The 13,981-nt window shown below is 40.3% G+C and overlaps 1 protein-coding gene across 2 annotated transcripts in view; it reads left to right on the forward strand.

Moving 5' to 3' along the window:
• Positions 1-13,981, forward strand: part of FAM171B (family with sequence similarity 171 member B) — a 37,681-nt gene that overhangs the window by 16,426 nt on the left and 7,274 nt on the right. Inside the window, exons 1-7 of one of the 2 annotated variants that reach the window (XM_083842898.1) lie at positions 5,745-6,326; positions 6,524-6,757; positions 7,448-7,540; positions 7,929-8,087; positions 9,879-10,046; positions 12,620-12,736; positions 13,551-13,674. In XM_083842898.1, coding sequence (XP_083699024.1) covers positions 6,535-6,757; positions 7,448-7,540; positions 7,929-8,087; positions 9,879-10,046; positions 12,620-12,736; positions 13,551-13,674 — 884 coding nt within the window. In that variant the 5' untranslated portion in view covers positions 5,745-6,326; positions 6,524-6,534. Of the gene's footprint in view, positions 1-5,744; positions 6,327-6,523; positions 6,758-7,447; positions 7,541-7,928; positions 8,088-9,878; positions 10,047-12,619; positions 12,737-13,550; positions 13,675-13,981 lie in introns of those variants that run through there. The other variant, XM_083842897.1, reaches the window with a different exon arrangement.

A 13,981-nucleotide genomic window follows, 5' to 3' on the forward strand; every position in this document is an offset into this window, starting at 1 on the left:
TAAGATAATAGCTTAATTGGAGGGTAGTTGCTTGAGAAGGGCAATGGCCTCCCATGAGGTTAGGAAGCTCTCTCCCTATAGGAAATTGGTGGTAAATAGGAAGAGGGAATTTGTCCGGGTCTCAAAATGTGTAAGGGTGGAGGAGCAGCTGTGTCACGTCTCTGGCTGCGGTCACCACTAACTCCATGCCCAAGGCGGCAGGGCTGGGGCTGTACTGGGATGGCAGAGCCCCACGGATAAATCCAGTGACCAGATAACATCCGCAGGTAAGGAGTTAACAACATGGTAATCAGGAATATTATTAAGACAGATTTTTTTTGCACTGTTTTATTTTCTACCCAGCTTTCAGTTCCAAGCAGCTCCTTGGCTCAGTGCTGTGATACAATTTCGGAATTAGGACAGAGATGGGAAGCCAAATTCCAGGCACTGGATGATGTTGCTGGAAGTGAGATGTTATTTTATTGGCTGGGCCATTTCAGAAACACGCTCGATGTGGTAGAAGGCATTGTTTCCTTTTTATATAAGTAACAGCTACGTTTGTGTGAACACTTATCAGCAAACGTTTAAATGTCTTGTAAACTGGCACTTCCAATGCTCTTGCCAAGAGACAAGTCTCAATTCCTTGGAGGCAGCACAAACCAAATTAGCTCAGACTGAGCTCTTTTTCCGAACTGTAGGGGTTCTGTCAAATCTGTTTAATACAGAGATATAGCTGACCCACTTGTGTGTGGCAAGTGGTAGTGACCAGAAAACAGCAGGAGTTTTGGAAATCATTTAATTTATGAACTTTGGTTTTGTGAAACAGTTAAGCAGCAGTTCCCTTTTTGTCTGTAACGCTTGGTTCAGTATGTTCTATCAGATTAAAAAATATATCATGGGGACTGTGGTAGGATTTATTTGAGACTCAAAAGTACCCTCAAGGCTGTGTACATGAACATCTTTTACAGAGGGGAGGAACCAATGCAAAACCAGAATTCTATTTGGAACTGAGATCATCAGTGTTAAAATAGCATCATTAGTAACTCAGTGGCATTAAATGTGTCTGATAAATTTGCACACTAAATGCGTGCAAGGCATTTGAGGGAGCTGACTGGAGAAGGGAGTTGGTCAAGGGATGTCAGGTTGGGAACGGTGGACCTCAGTTGGGGATGTCACACCACCAGTGCACGCAGTCTGAGCTCTTAGCTCCATAGGATTGCTTTGTTTTGTGCTAGGCTGTTAGAGCTGGCCTGCTGGAGGATGCTCCGGTACAACCAGCTCCATCAGAACAGCAGGGAAAGGTGGCTGAGGGAGGAGGAAAACTGTTGTTGGTACCAAAGAATTCTGCATTCCATTATTTTCAACTACAAGCTTCTAGAAAAATGGGTTTTTATTTTGGGTGCACCAGAAGAGATGAGGAAAAAGAAATGTTCTTGCATGAAACCATTTTTGCACGTGCTAACGGCTGCAGGAGGAATGTAATGACTCCCCCACACCCCTGTTTCCATTTATTATTTTTTTTATGTTATTAGCAGGAAATGGAAAAATAAGCATTGAGTGAAATGATTAAAAGACAGTGTCAGAATTTTGAGTGTGTTCTAGGCTTTCTTTTTTGTGGCTTAGTTCAGCTGTTAATTCTAGGATCTTTCTTTCCTGACTTGAATCAAGCTGTTAAAAATATCAGTTTATTCCAGGCAAACAAAATTCATTCCTACTGGTATGAGGTTGAATTATATGCTACTGATTTTTCTTTTAAAATACCATTTAACAAAAGGCCCCTGGCAACAAGATGTACAAGATTGTACACAGCCTGTTTTCCCTACTTAGTGGCCTTTTCAACAGTCATTAGCAAGGGCAAATGAACTGTCTTCCAAGTCTCGGAGACCCCTGAAATCTTGCTAGTACATCTGTAAATAGACTACTGCTTGAAAAATCTGTTGAGTAATCATAATTTGCTTACATGATGATGTTTCTAATCATTAGATGATTTAAAAATCCCTTATGAACAACAGATTAAGAACAGCTTTCTTTCTGAAACACTGAATAAGAAAAAAAAGACTAAAAAAGATTTAGAAAAATTCTAATTTTTGTTGTTTAATTCTGTCAAATATGCTTGAGTACATTTGTTTTCTTTCTTTGCAAGCAGATACTAATTTGCACTGGAAGATGTAGTTCATAATGTTGCAGAGGATCAGGCTGCCAAAGCTGTTCCAAGTGTTGCTACATGTGATAAATAGTAATAAACTGAGGCCAAGGTAGCTTCTGTGTGCAGGTCATCTTTGTTTGAATATATGGCATGCTCCATGCATACAATAGATACAAGCAAGTACTCATTTCAAAGAGGCCTCACTTGGATGTCTTCTGTACATGCATACTGTTTTGGTAGAGTACAGCCAGCTTTTCAAGGTCTTCTGATGTAAATCAAAGTCAGTGGTAGTAATTTTTGACGTGGTGTCAATCCTGATGATAAGGGAGGCAGCATAGTGAAATTGAACTGTGATTTTAGGCAGAGAAATTTCAAGCAAACATAGCGTGGCATTTGACCTAAATAGAAATGCATATTCATAATTAATGCTCATGAAAATATTTGTGTAGTAGCAGCACAGCGGTACTGAATAATAGTAAGCTTGTAATCAAAATGTTGGGAAATCGATGATATTTTGTGGCATAACCTATTTTAATAGGGGTCTGTAAATATTTTGATTTATGCTGAGAACTTTATTTCACCCTGGAAGTACGGTAGAATTGTTTCTTTGTTTGGTTTGCTTTAATGCACCTGCTCTTTGTGAAAAAGCTTCCCTAATAGTTTAGTTGCTATGTAGGTGGGAGAGAAATTGTCTGTAATTCAGTATATCTAAAGAACATCATCCAAGTGGACTTAATATTTTCAGCATACTGCTCTGTTGCTGTAATTATCATCTCTGCAAGACACTAGGTATCCTAAAGGAATGTCAGACCGACTAATTAGCAAGAGACAAGTGCTATCTACAAGCTGCAGTGCAGAAAGGCTAAAACAAGACCAGAAGGGTAAATCCAGTGGGAGATGGATTAAAACATGGTTGTAGTGTATGAATGCATTTGGTTATTTATGATCATTTTACACGTGTAGAAAGAAATATGTTATTCCACAGTCTGTAAATTTTCGGTTCTGTGTTTTCTAAAAAAAAAAAAACAGGGGTACATCCCTAAAGGTGAGACCCGAGCTGAGGTTTACACTTGGATAACAAACCCAGCTGCAGCATCAGAGTGATATCACAGGGCATGTTGAAGGCATGTTGAATCTCGTATTGTCACATCTACATTTTTCAAAATTTAAATCAGAATGGGAAGAATTACTTCTTAATTTAGGGAGGTTTTACTTATTGTTATTAAATGGTCAAGTAATGTATTGGTTAACTTGAGTATACGCTGGCATCTTTATGCCCTATCTCGAGTTTTTTTGCTTCCTTCTCTGTGGTAAGGTCATATCAGTACAACTCCCTTTGGCCAGAATTTACCCTACAGTGAGACAGACTGACCATTCATTGCATGAACAGCTAAGGCATGAACTCAAGGATTTGTTTAAAAAATTATCACAGAATCACCTAGGTTGGAAGAGACCTCCAAGATCACCTAGTCCAACCTCTGACCTAACACTAACAAGTCCTCCACTAAACCATATCACTAAGCTCTACATCTAACCGTCTTTTAAAGACCTCCAGGGATGGTGACTGAACCACTTCCCTGGGCAGCCCATTCCAATGCCTAACAACCCTTTCAGTAAAGAAGTTCTTCCTAACATCCAACCTAAACCTCCCCTGGCTCAACTTTAGCCCATTCCCCCCCAAAAAAGAAGCACTCACACAACCCCTGAGAATCAGCAAGAGCTGTTTATTGCCAGGACATCTTGCAGGCAAGCCTGCGGGATGTCCGTGGTGTTTGGTGGCTCCAAGCTAATGCTTGTGATGGAGCCTGAGCAACGAGTAGGGGGCTCACCGAGCGCTCCTGCGACGTTGTTGGTGCTCTCGGATGGCAGAGCACAAAGACATGCCACGGTAGTCCCAGGTCTGTTCCGGCAGAGGTGGATCCACTTCCATCCATTCCTCTACATCTGGTGGATCCAGCTCCATGGGCTCCACGGTGCTGGGCAGAAGGCTAAGCCAGTCCTTGTCCGGGACTGCCCAAACGGGATGCCTTCCGGCCGGAATGGTCTCAGGCCAGGGTGCTGAATCAGGGGGTTGTCCAGTTCCACAGCTCAGTCCCATGCCACTGTCGGCTTGATTTTCATGCATGGGTCAGATGGTGCCATCTGGTTTACGGTCCCACACTGTGCTCCGGACTATGGGCACACCTCTGCTCCCCGTGGCTGTCTGTCTGATGCTCCCGCCTTCGCCCCACGTCACCGTTGCTCCTATGGTTAGGCCCAGGCCCCCTGTCGCTGGGTGTGTGAGGGGCTGGCCTGTGCCAATGGTACCGCATGTATCTGTCTGTGGGCTGGGCGCCAGAGGTCTCTTGGGCACTGGTGTCTCTTGTGCCACCGGCGCTATCCCTCTGCCCACGACACATCTCCTTCTGCTCAGGTGCATTCCTTCTTGGTGCTTCACCAGACTGCATGGCCGTCCTCGCACACCAAGGAGGCCTGCTGCTCGCCTTGCTCTTCTAGTCTCCTTCCTGCCGCACAAGCTGGCAGTCAGAGGGCCTAGAAGCTCAGCGAATGGTGGGCCAGCTGCAGGGGGCCTGTTTTATAGGGCCTGCAGCAAAGGCGGGGCAGTGGTGGCCACTGTGACCTCAGCAAGCCTCTGTGGTGGAGTGGCCCATGCGCGGCCAAAGGCGGCTGTGTTGGGAGCGGCCTGGAAGATGCCCTCACGTGGACAAGGAGGAGGGTTGGGGGAGCTGAGGGCCCCTTTTCTGGGGCTGGCTCCCCCGGGCCATTTGGCTTGCCAGAGAGAAAGGCTGTCCCTAGGCCACAGGGACTGCCCTGCACCTCCCATCCTGTCCACTGGGTTTATTTTTAACACTGGTTTTTAGGTAATTTCATTCTGTTCTTTACAGAAAAGAACAGAAGCAAGGTGCATCTTCAGCCCTAATTCCCATGTGCGCTTTGTGCTCCAAGTAAAGAATTTCTTCCTCACGTCACATCTAATCGAAATCTCCCCTCCATTTGTTCAAAGCCATTATTCCTGGTTCCATGGCTACACTCCCTGATAGAGTCCCTCTCCAGCTTTCTTCTAGGTCACTTTTATGGGTAAGGTTAGGTGGCAAAAATGCAGGACCTAGTAAATTGCAGCCTTATCTACCTTGTTCCACGTGTTGTACATGACGTTTTCCAGCTCAGGCTCTAGCCTCTCATCAGTGTAACACAGAATCATTAAGGTCAGAAAAGACCTTCAAGATCATCTGGACCAACAATCACCCTGCGACCAATGTCACCCTCTAAACCATGTCCCCACGCACCAGGTCCAACCTTCCCTTGAACGCCCCCAGGGACAGTGCCGCCACCACTTCCCTGGGCAACCCATTCCAATGCCTGACTGCTCTTTCTGAGAAGAAATGTCTCCTACTTGTTTTGATTGTTGCAGAGCAGTGCTTACACTGAGTCAAGGGCTTTTCAGCTTCTCACACTGCCCTGTCATCGAGGAGGCTGGGGGCGCGAGGAGGCTGGGGGCGCATCAGGAGCTGCGAGGGGACAGAAGCAAGACAGCTAACCCCAAGTGGCCAAAGGGGTATTCCGTACTGTGCTGGACAATTAATGTGGGGTGGTTGGCTGGGGGACGGGAGGGGTACCGGCTGCCTGGAGATAGGCTGGGCATCTGCCTCTTTCTTCATTTTCTACGCAACAACCACAGGCTCACCAATTCTGCTCTGGCAGTTCTTCACTCTTCCTTCTAAATGGGGTCTGCTGTGCCATGCTCACACATCACTTTGACATCTCTGCGCGTGGTGTTTTCCCAAGCTGCACCATAATCCAGGGCATGGCACCGCATCCGCCAGCCAGCTGCGGAAATGGCAAGAGCAGCGGTTTGCTAGCACCTAACATAACCACTCCTGGGCCAGAACTAGGCAGCTGCTGGGTAATTATCATGAGTTAAGGAACAATTTCTCTAATAGCAACAGCTACCGTAACTGGACTTCCTTAGTACTCTGTCTCAGGCTAAGGGCTAAACAGCTGTTGGACAAAGGAAAAGACTTTCATTTCTAGGTTAGTTATATGGGGAGTTACGGCATATCCATCAAAGAAAATAATTTAACAAAGGTAGTCTTTTTTTTGACAGAGATCTGCACACATAATACAAGAGCTACTAAGAGGCCAGATGAAGTACGTTTTCACCACACTTCCGCAAAGAAAAGCTTAACTTAATCATTCAAGGGTAAAGTAACCAACAGTCTAACATTTGCAGCATTAGAATGCATTAGCTAGGTGTTTTGTGCTTCCCGGTTTTATTAAGTTTCATTACCAGATCGTGACAAAGTTTGAAAACCAGTAATTTCGGTGATCTGCAATAAGTAATGAAATGAGAACTTAGTTACAATATATCATGACCTCCTTTTTTCCTTTTTTTAATAGGATCTGTGTTTATGCTAAAGGTTCAAGTAAATGACATCATTAGTCACCAGTACCTGGGACAAGCAGTTGTGGAAGTGTTTGTTAACTACACGAAGACGAATTCTACTCTTACTGGAAACAATGGAGCAGTATTAATAAAAGTTCCCTACAAATTAGGATTAAGTTTAACTATCGTATCATACAAGGATGGCTACATGTTAACACCTTTGCCTTGGAAGACTGGGAGAATGCCAAGTACGTAAGCCTCTTATAGTCCTATTATTAAACTGTGTCTACTGGTAATTAAATTTCTTTCTCTTAGCAGTCTGTGTACTTAGTGCCAACTGAAAATGACTGAAGCTGGTCAAGGGAGGTGATGCCTGTCAATACAGATGTAAGGGTGAATGACCTGATAGATTTGTCAATAATTCATACTGTTGTAAAACTGATAGTAGTCCTTGTTAACTAAGTAGGTTATACTGCAACTTTGCAGGCATGTTCTCAGCAGTTGTTTACTTAAACTCAGCAAAGGGCTGATGAAATATTTTGTTTCTGACAAAAATCATCGTTTCTCCAGTGATTCCTGGAGTGTCAGTGCTTTGAGTACTTACAGCTTCTTTTCAGCAGCATTTCCTCTCAAGTTTTCCTTTTTTTAAGTCTCTGAAAAAAGGTTAAGAAAATAACAACAACAAAAAAGAGGTGGACTCTTAATAACTCTAGCCACTCGTATACCATAGAAAATGCACAACACTAGCAAACATACAGCATATGCCATCTGGTCTAACCAACAAAATTTCTGATCTGGACAACAGAACTCATTTATTTATCCAATCTTCATGTAGTCCTTTTTTAACTGCTGTATTCCCTGTTCTTTCAGAATCAGAGAGCTTATGGGGTCTTTTTTTTTCAGTTGCACAGTGTAACAGATATTATCACTTTCCACAGTATACTCGTCTGTGACACTTTCATTATTCCCACAAAGTCAAGCAAATATATGGCTGTTTGAAGATACTGTTCTAATTACTGGAAAATTGTCTGGTAAGTTAATTGTATATGGACCAAAAAAATGTCTAACTTTTGTGATAACAATCTGTACACATACAAAACAAAATTAGCATCTTCATAGTCTCTGGAAAGGGTTATTTGTCAGCATTTGTTGATCTTCTATGGAAATAGAAGCCCCTTAGGCAGTGGCTACTTGAGCACTATTTTCCACAAGAAGAGATAGATATTGCTTATCTACTCAGGGTCAAAATTTCAGTTACTTGTTTAACTGTATGTTTGTGACAGATGCTGGACTAGAAATACATGACCTTGGAGAAAGTGGGTGAAAACAGATTGCTGTGCTGATTGGATTTCTAGGCAGTAAAAAACCAGTGGTTGTGTTTTTTACCATTTGTTAAGACAAAATATTACTCTTTTGCAGATGCCAAATCTCAACCAAGTGTTCAGTTTCAAAAATCTTTAATAAAGCTTCCAACAAATCACCATGTTACAAATGTTACAGCTTATCTGACGGTGCCAGAGCAGTTTTTGAAAGTGGACAGTTTTCTCTATACAACAGGAATACTTCTAAATAGATCAGGTATAGTAAATATGTTATTTACATTTTTAAATACATTTTTTTTAAATATAATGCATCTGAGAAGTCATGTCACCCTTTAACTTGTTCCATGTAGTATGAGAATATAATATGTGACTACACAGAAATACTCCTTCATTCTGCTTTACATATTTATGTATCCATAGTTCTATGTAGTGCTGAAGTACAGCTGTGGAGTTCTAATGCACAATAATTAGGCTTCTGTATTACTTTCATTTCAAGAAGTTTAGGATTTCATGAGACTGTATCACTAGTCTAATAAACACATTAAAATACGGTTATGGGCAGTGTGTGAATTGAGGGAACCTAAAGAAGTCAGTCGAACTGCAGCAGCTGACTTGAGCAATGCTTTTCTGCATTTTGACTAGAACTCTGTTGCTTTGCTGTTGGAGCTTTACTCCTAGCATATAGATGGCATGGAAGCTATATTTTGGCTCATAGACAGTTAATCTGTGTAAACCTGTTTGAGACCAAATAGTCTGTATGTATACAGAGCACAGTTGTTGTAATGCTTTCTGTGATTCTGTTTCACAGGAGAAGCAGTAAGTGATTTCATTAGTCGTTGTAACTCCTCTGAGATGCAGTTGGATCTTTTAGCATTCGTCATTCTATTAGCTATTTCTTATTTACATAAATACAGTAATCTCTGGCAGATTGTATGGTATACAATTCCATGTCTCTTTTGTTCTTTTCTTTTTATTCCCAGTGGGTCTGAAGCCATGCGGCTCTTAATTTAATTGCATTGCATGAGGAAGCTACTAGTGGGTTTATTTCAACCAACTCTTCTTCAATTTTCATTGAATTACAATCATCACATATACTCAATATTGATTTGACTATTTTAAAACCGTTCTCATCTATATTTCACCTCTTTAAATTTAAAGCATAAGAAAATAAGCAGTGTTTCTCCTCATTGGTTTTTCTTTCAGTCTGTCTAGCATGTGTTTTAAATTATTCATATGCTCCTAGAGGAATAAGCTTCCTTTTAGGGCAGGTGGAAGCTAATTGATATCTGATGTGCCAGGAGTTTTCTCACAAGCAGCTTCTAACAGCTTGCACAGATTTAATGGTATTCTAGTACTTACTGATTCAGTTTCTTTTCTTTTTTTTTCTATATCTTGTCATATTGTGGACTCTGAAATAATTGCAAATGCAAGGAAAACAAAGGAAGAACTTAAAAGCTGCACTGTAAGCTTTGTATATGCAGTTGGCTTTGAGTGCTTTGACAAGCTTCAAGATTAACTATTCAGTTAACTTTCTAATTTGGCAGTTAAAATTAATCCTTACAGGAAAGTTTATTAAGAGGACTGTTTGATTAAGAGGAGAAATGTAGCAATTATATGTTTGCAGTATATCTTCAGTTGGATTCAATGTTGCATATATTGCAAGGATGAAAAAAATAGTCTTTCATCATATATTTTCATATTGACTAGCTACTTTGAAATCAAAGTACATGATAAACCTTTCTTTCTTCAACCCCAAGCCAAGTTTTGCCTAATCATTGGTTCTGCAGTTAGTGCTGAATCTCTGTGTCAGAAGTATGTTCCTTTCTATCAGATTTGGTAGAGAAATGAGTGTGTTTCACTTGAAGTACAAGATCTAAAATGCTAGAAATATTCATTTTGTTTGACCAAGTTAGTGACATAGAAACGTGTAGCTCGGTGCAGATGAGTGCTTGCCTCTTACTATGAGGACAGTTTCTTAATTGTAAATATTTTTTTAAAAAGTACACTGTGAATAGAGAATTACAGACAAGATATTTCTCAAATTCAGGTTTCAAAAGCATTGAATTGACTCCTCTTGCTGCAATATGTGTAAATGTTCTTTTGGCTGGGAAAGAGCTGAAAGTAAATGGTCCTATTCAGATTACACTTCCTCTGCCTACAAATACTGTAAAATCAGGAGATGCTGTACCTGCATGGACATTTGATATGAAAAGTGGTAAGTAGGCTAATTTTTTTTTATAGTTCTGGGTGCATGGTATTTTGTTGTGAAGCATTGACTGCACTAATGTATGGGGGGTGGTGGTAAGCTGTCGTGAATTATGTTAGGGGGTCTGTGTTGCTTGTTTGATTGGCCAGCTTGAATTGTTCAATGGGACATGCCCCCTTTTGTTAGTTCCAAAAGCCTTGGTAAAATTTATTAGCATTCCTGTTGAACACATCCATAGTGTAACTGATGTTTGATTTCATGGAGACTAAGTATTCAAGGAACATATATTTTGTAAGGTGTCAAACTTAAAGCGTGGAATTTCTGTGCCTTTTTAAAGGACAGCAGAACAGAACTGAAAACATGAATGCTTTGTTTTCTAGGGTATAGTTCTCAAAATCCTTTTGACATAAAAACTGGATAAAATGTTCATTTAGTCAACAAAAACAATTCACAAAGTGAAATGAAGGGGGGAGGTAAGAGTTACCAAAGGGTTATCAAAAAGTTCTTTAAGTGTGTGTGGGAGGCTGGGGATTAGATATTGTAAACCTCTTTTGTCATCCCTTCGTGTCTAATTTTAGTCAAGACTAATGAGCTGCATACAGGACATCTAAGCGGAATAAGTGTGTTAGGTGCGTGTGTGTTAGTGTACTCATGTACCTTGCACCTTACGCTTTCCATCACACATTCATCTTGAAATATGTGAGTGAAGAAGTAAGAGAGTCTTACTCCTTACCGACATAAAAAGCTGTTAATAATTGGAAGTAGAGAAAGGGATACCAACTCTAAAGAATTCTTGTTTACACATTTGAGAAATAAAATGATTATATTAATTAGGAACAACCAAAGAATACTGATTTGAAATGAGAACATGCTAATTAAAAATGGCATATAGAGTAAGTTTTGGCATAAAGATGAAATCTGTCTAGACACCTGGAAGACTTCAGAAAGGGAAGTTGTGATTAAAGACAGCATTCTTTATCAAAGTAAGAGTCATAATCTGTGATGGTAAAATAGCATTAAGGGATTTAAATTCTCGTTGCTGCAACTACCTTTTTCAGCTCCTGTGGTCATCTGTACCTATGCTGAGCTGTTTTAACTTACAAAACTAATAAAACTAGGTCAATGGTGCTATTAAAACAAAAAGCTGATGGAAGTATTGCATTTCAGCACCAGGGCAGATGAGAAATAAACTCGTGTGAGTTGCATATGTGGGTGTTGAGGAGCCTACTTGATGTGCCTGCTTGGGCATGTTGTCTTTGGGGGTAGAGCAAGAGTGTGATGCACTAACCCAAAACCAAGAAAAAGTAATAATAGTTGTCTTTTCACCTTTGGGGTTGTTCTCTGGTAGAGGTTCTGTAAAGGTGAATTGTTTGTGATTGGCACTGACTAAAGTGTCATGTTGTTATGGAACCTGGAGCCCTCGCTGCTGCTTGGTGAGGAAAGAACAGGAAGGGCTGGGAGCAAGGAGAGAGATCTTTCAGGCAAAACTTCAGCTACCACTTCATTCTGCTTCCTCACGTCTCCTCTACAGTAGGGTTTTGCAACTGCATTTGTTGTTCTGCATGTTTGTTTTTAAATACCTTTATTTTACCTTTGGTCTGACATGTACAAAATATGACTTGTTTCTCAGGTAACTGAGTACTAGCAAGGTATTCCTTAATCAGAGTTCTGGTAACTGAGGGAGCTGAATACCTCTGCTTTCCAGCACACATTGGAGAGCACCCATGAGTAGCAGTAGGGCCCCATCTGAGCTGCATGGAGAGGTACCACCACACTGAATAATAGGCTCTGGCATGGACCATCTTGCATGCAAGATGCCCTCAGCAAATGTTGAGATGTACTTTTGAACTCTGAAGTCCTTGGGTAATTTGTCATAAAGAATCAGTGCTTCCATGTCAGGTGGCGCATAATAAATGTATTCAAATAATACACGGTTTAATTCTGTCTCTTCTACTGCATACTTTATTAACTGTAGAAGCTGGCATACCATAAGACCTGTGTTTTGCATTGCCTCCCAGATGGTGTGGAATCTGTGGCCTAACAATAGACCTTCCTTGGCCTAATTGAACTGTTCTTGTCTTGTGGGAGGAAGGAGGAAAGGGAACATTCATGACAAGCATTGTTTATCCCATTGTAGCTTATTAGATTATGTTGCTTTCCCACTAAGTGGTATGAGCTAATGTTAAACTTCTATTCATATGTTTAAATTACCTGCCTGTTCATTTGGGGGCTTGGCCTTAATACATGCTTAAGCTCATATAATAGGATTTTATTTTTTTTTCCCAAATTATTTACAGGCATATCTATGCAAGGCATTTATTAATTTAAAAAATGTATTATGAAATTAATTGAAGTAATTGATTTTGCTACTTTGTTTCAAACTCAGTGTTCACACAGGGATATTTTCATTGAAAATATCAAGAGAAAGTTTGCATGTTTAGCTAAAGCTGTCTAACACATGGTACGTAGGACAGAAGTTTAATTTTTCCTGTAAACTTCTATTTTTGATCCTAGTTAGATTGCTGACAATTTTAGATACAGAGGAATGCTGCATGGCATGTGCAATATTTTGTCTTTTTCAGGTGCTTGGGTAAGCCGTGGTCTAGGAATGGTAAAGGAAGCAAATGGACAATTAGTATGGACATACACTGCTCAACAATTAGGGTACTGGATAGCAGCTCCACTGCCTGGAACAAGAGGTATTGCAACAACTGTAAAAGAAAGTACTGAAAACCCAAGTACCAATGTATCATCAGGATGTCAGATTGTTTTGTATAACAGTAGCAAGGGAAAATGACATAACATTTCAACAGTTGGATAACTTTTGCTTGTTTGAATTCTGATAGCGTGCCTTCATGCATGTAAGTGTTTCCTAGGACTTTCAATGCAGCCTGGACTTTCCCACAGCAGCATTAGGAGGTAGGTGTTTATAGTATTGCTGTCTCTTGCAAGAACCCTTCAAGGGAACTGTGACTATGGCAACTTAAAAATCAGTGGGCTTATGTCCCTTATTGTTGAGGATCATGTATGACAAAGAAATGCAAGAAAGTTGGGCATAGGTAAAAAGTCCCAGTGGAACCTGTTTTATGTGGGCTTGTTGCATATTTGGATCTTGCATATTCATACTAAGAGCTTCTTACAGGAGAAATGTGATGTCAAGATTAAAAAACACTGAAAAGCACTTTCTAACAAAAGTACTAAATGGAAAATGTAGATGTTGTTTCTAAGTCAGTGTGGATACAAATGTCATTTGGCTGGCATTGAGTGGATGTCATGGTAAGTCTATAGTATTTGAAATGAATCTTAGAAGATTCATTATATTGTAACTACTGTTTGTGTATTTTCTAGTCTGCTGGAATAGCAAGGTGAAGAGGAGAGATGAACATAGTGCTATAGGAACACAAAATGACTGGAGAAGTAGAACATGACCTGTTAGTTTCAGCTCTGTGTATCAAGTAGAATTACGTGGTTTTGACGACTAATTCTTGTCTGGTTTTCTATCTGAAAATCTAGAATCCATAATTAGTGCAGTTTCCAAGGACATAACAGCTTATCACACAGTGTTCCTTACGGCCATATTGGGAGGTACTGTTATCATTATCATTGGATTTTTTGCTGTTCTTCTTTGTTACTGCAGGTAAGCAAAAAGAGAGGCTTTAATAAGTTCAGCATGAATGTAATTTAAGGATGATAAACAGTTTCTTGATATTGAGACTGGTTTTCTTAACATAATTTAAAAGAAGTTATGAATGTTTTTTCAGTTTGTTTGCTCTATACGCTAAGGTCCAATATATATAGCCTTTTTTTTTTTTTGGTGATTACAGAACTTCATTTTAAGTTTGTGACTAGTAACTTCTTAACCAACATCTAATGTTCAACTATGGTAGTGAACAGTTAGTATTTCCTAGCATGCTCTGCAGTCACTTTGCGTTTCTTTTGCCTAG

The sequence above is a fragment of the Anser anser genome (genome assembly GCF_964211835.1).
Source record: "Anser anser genome assembly, chromosome: 6".
Taxonomy (NCBI): Eukaryota; Metazoa; Chordata; class Aves; order Anseriformes; family Anatidae; genus Anser; species Anser anser.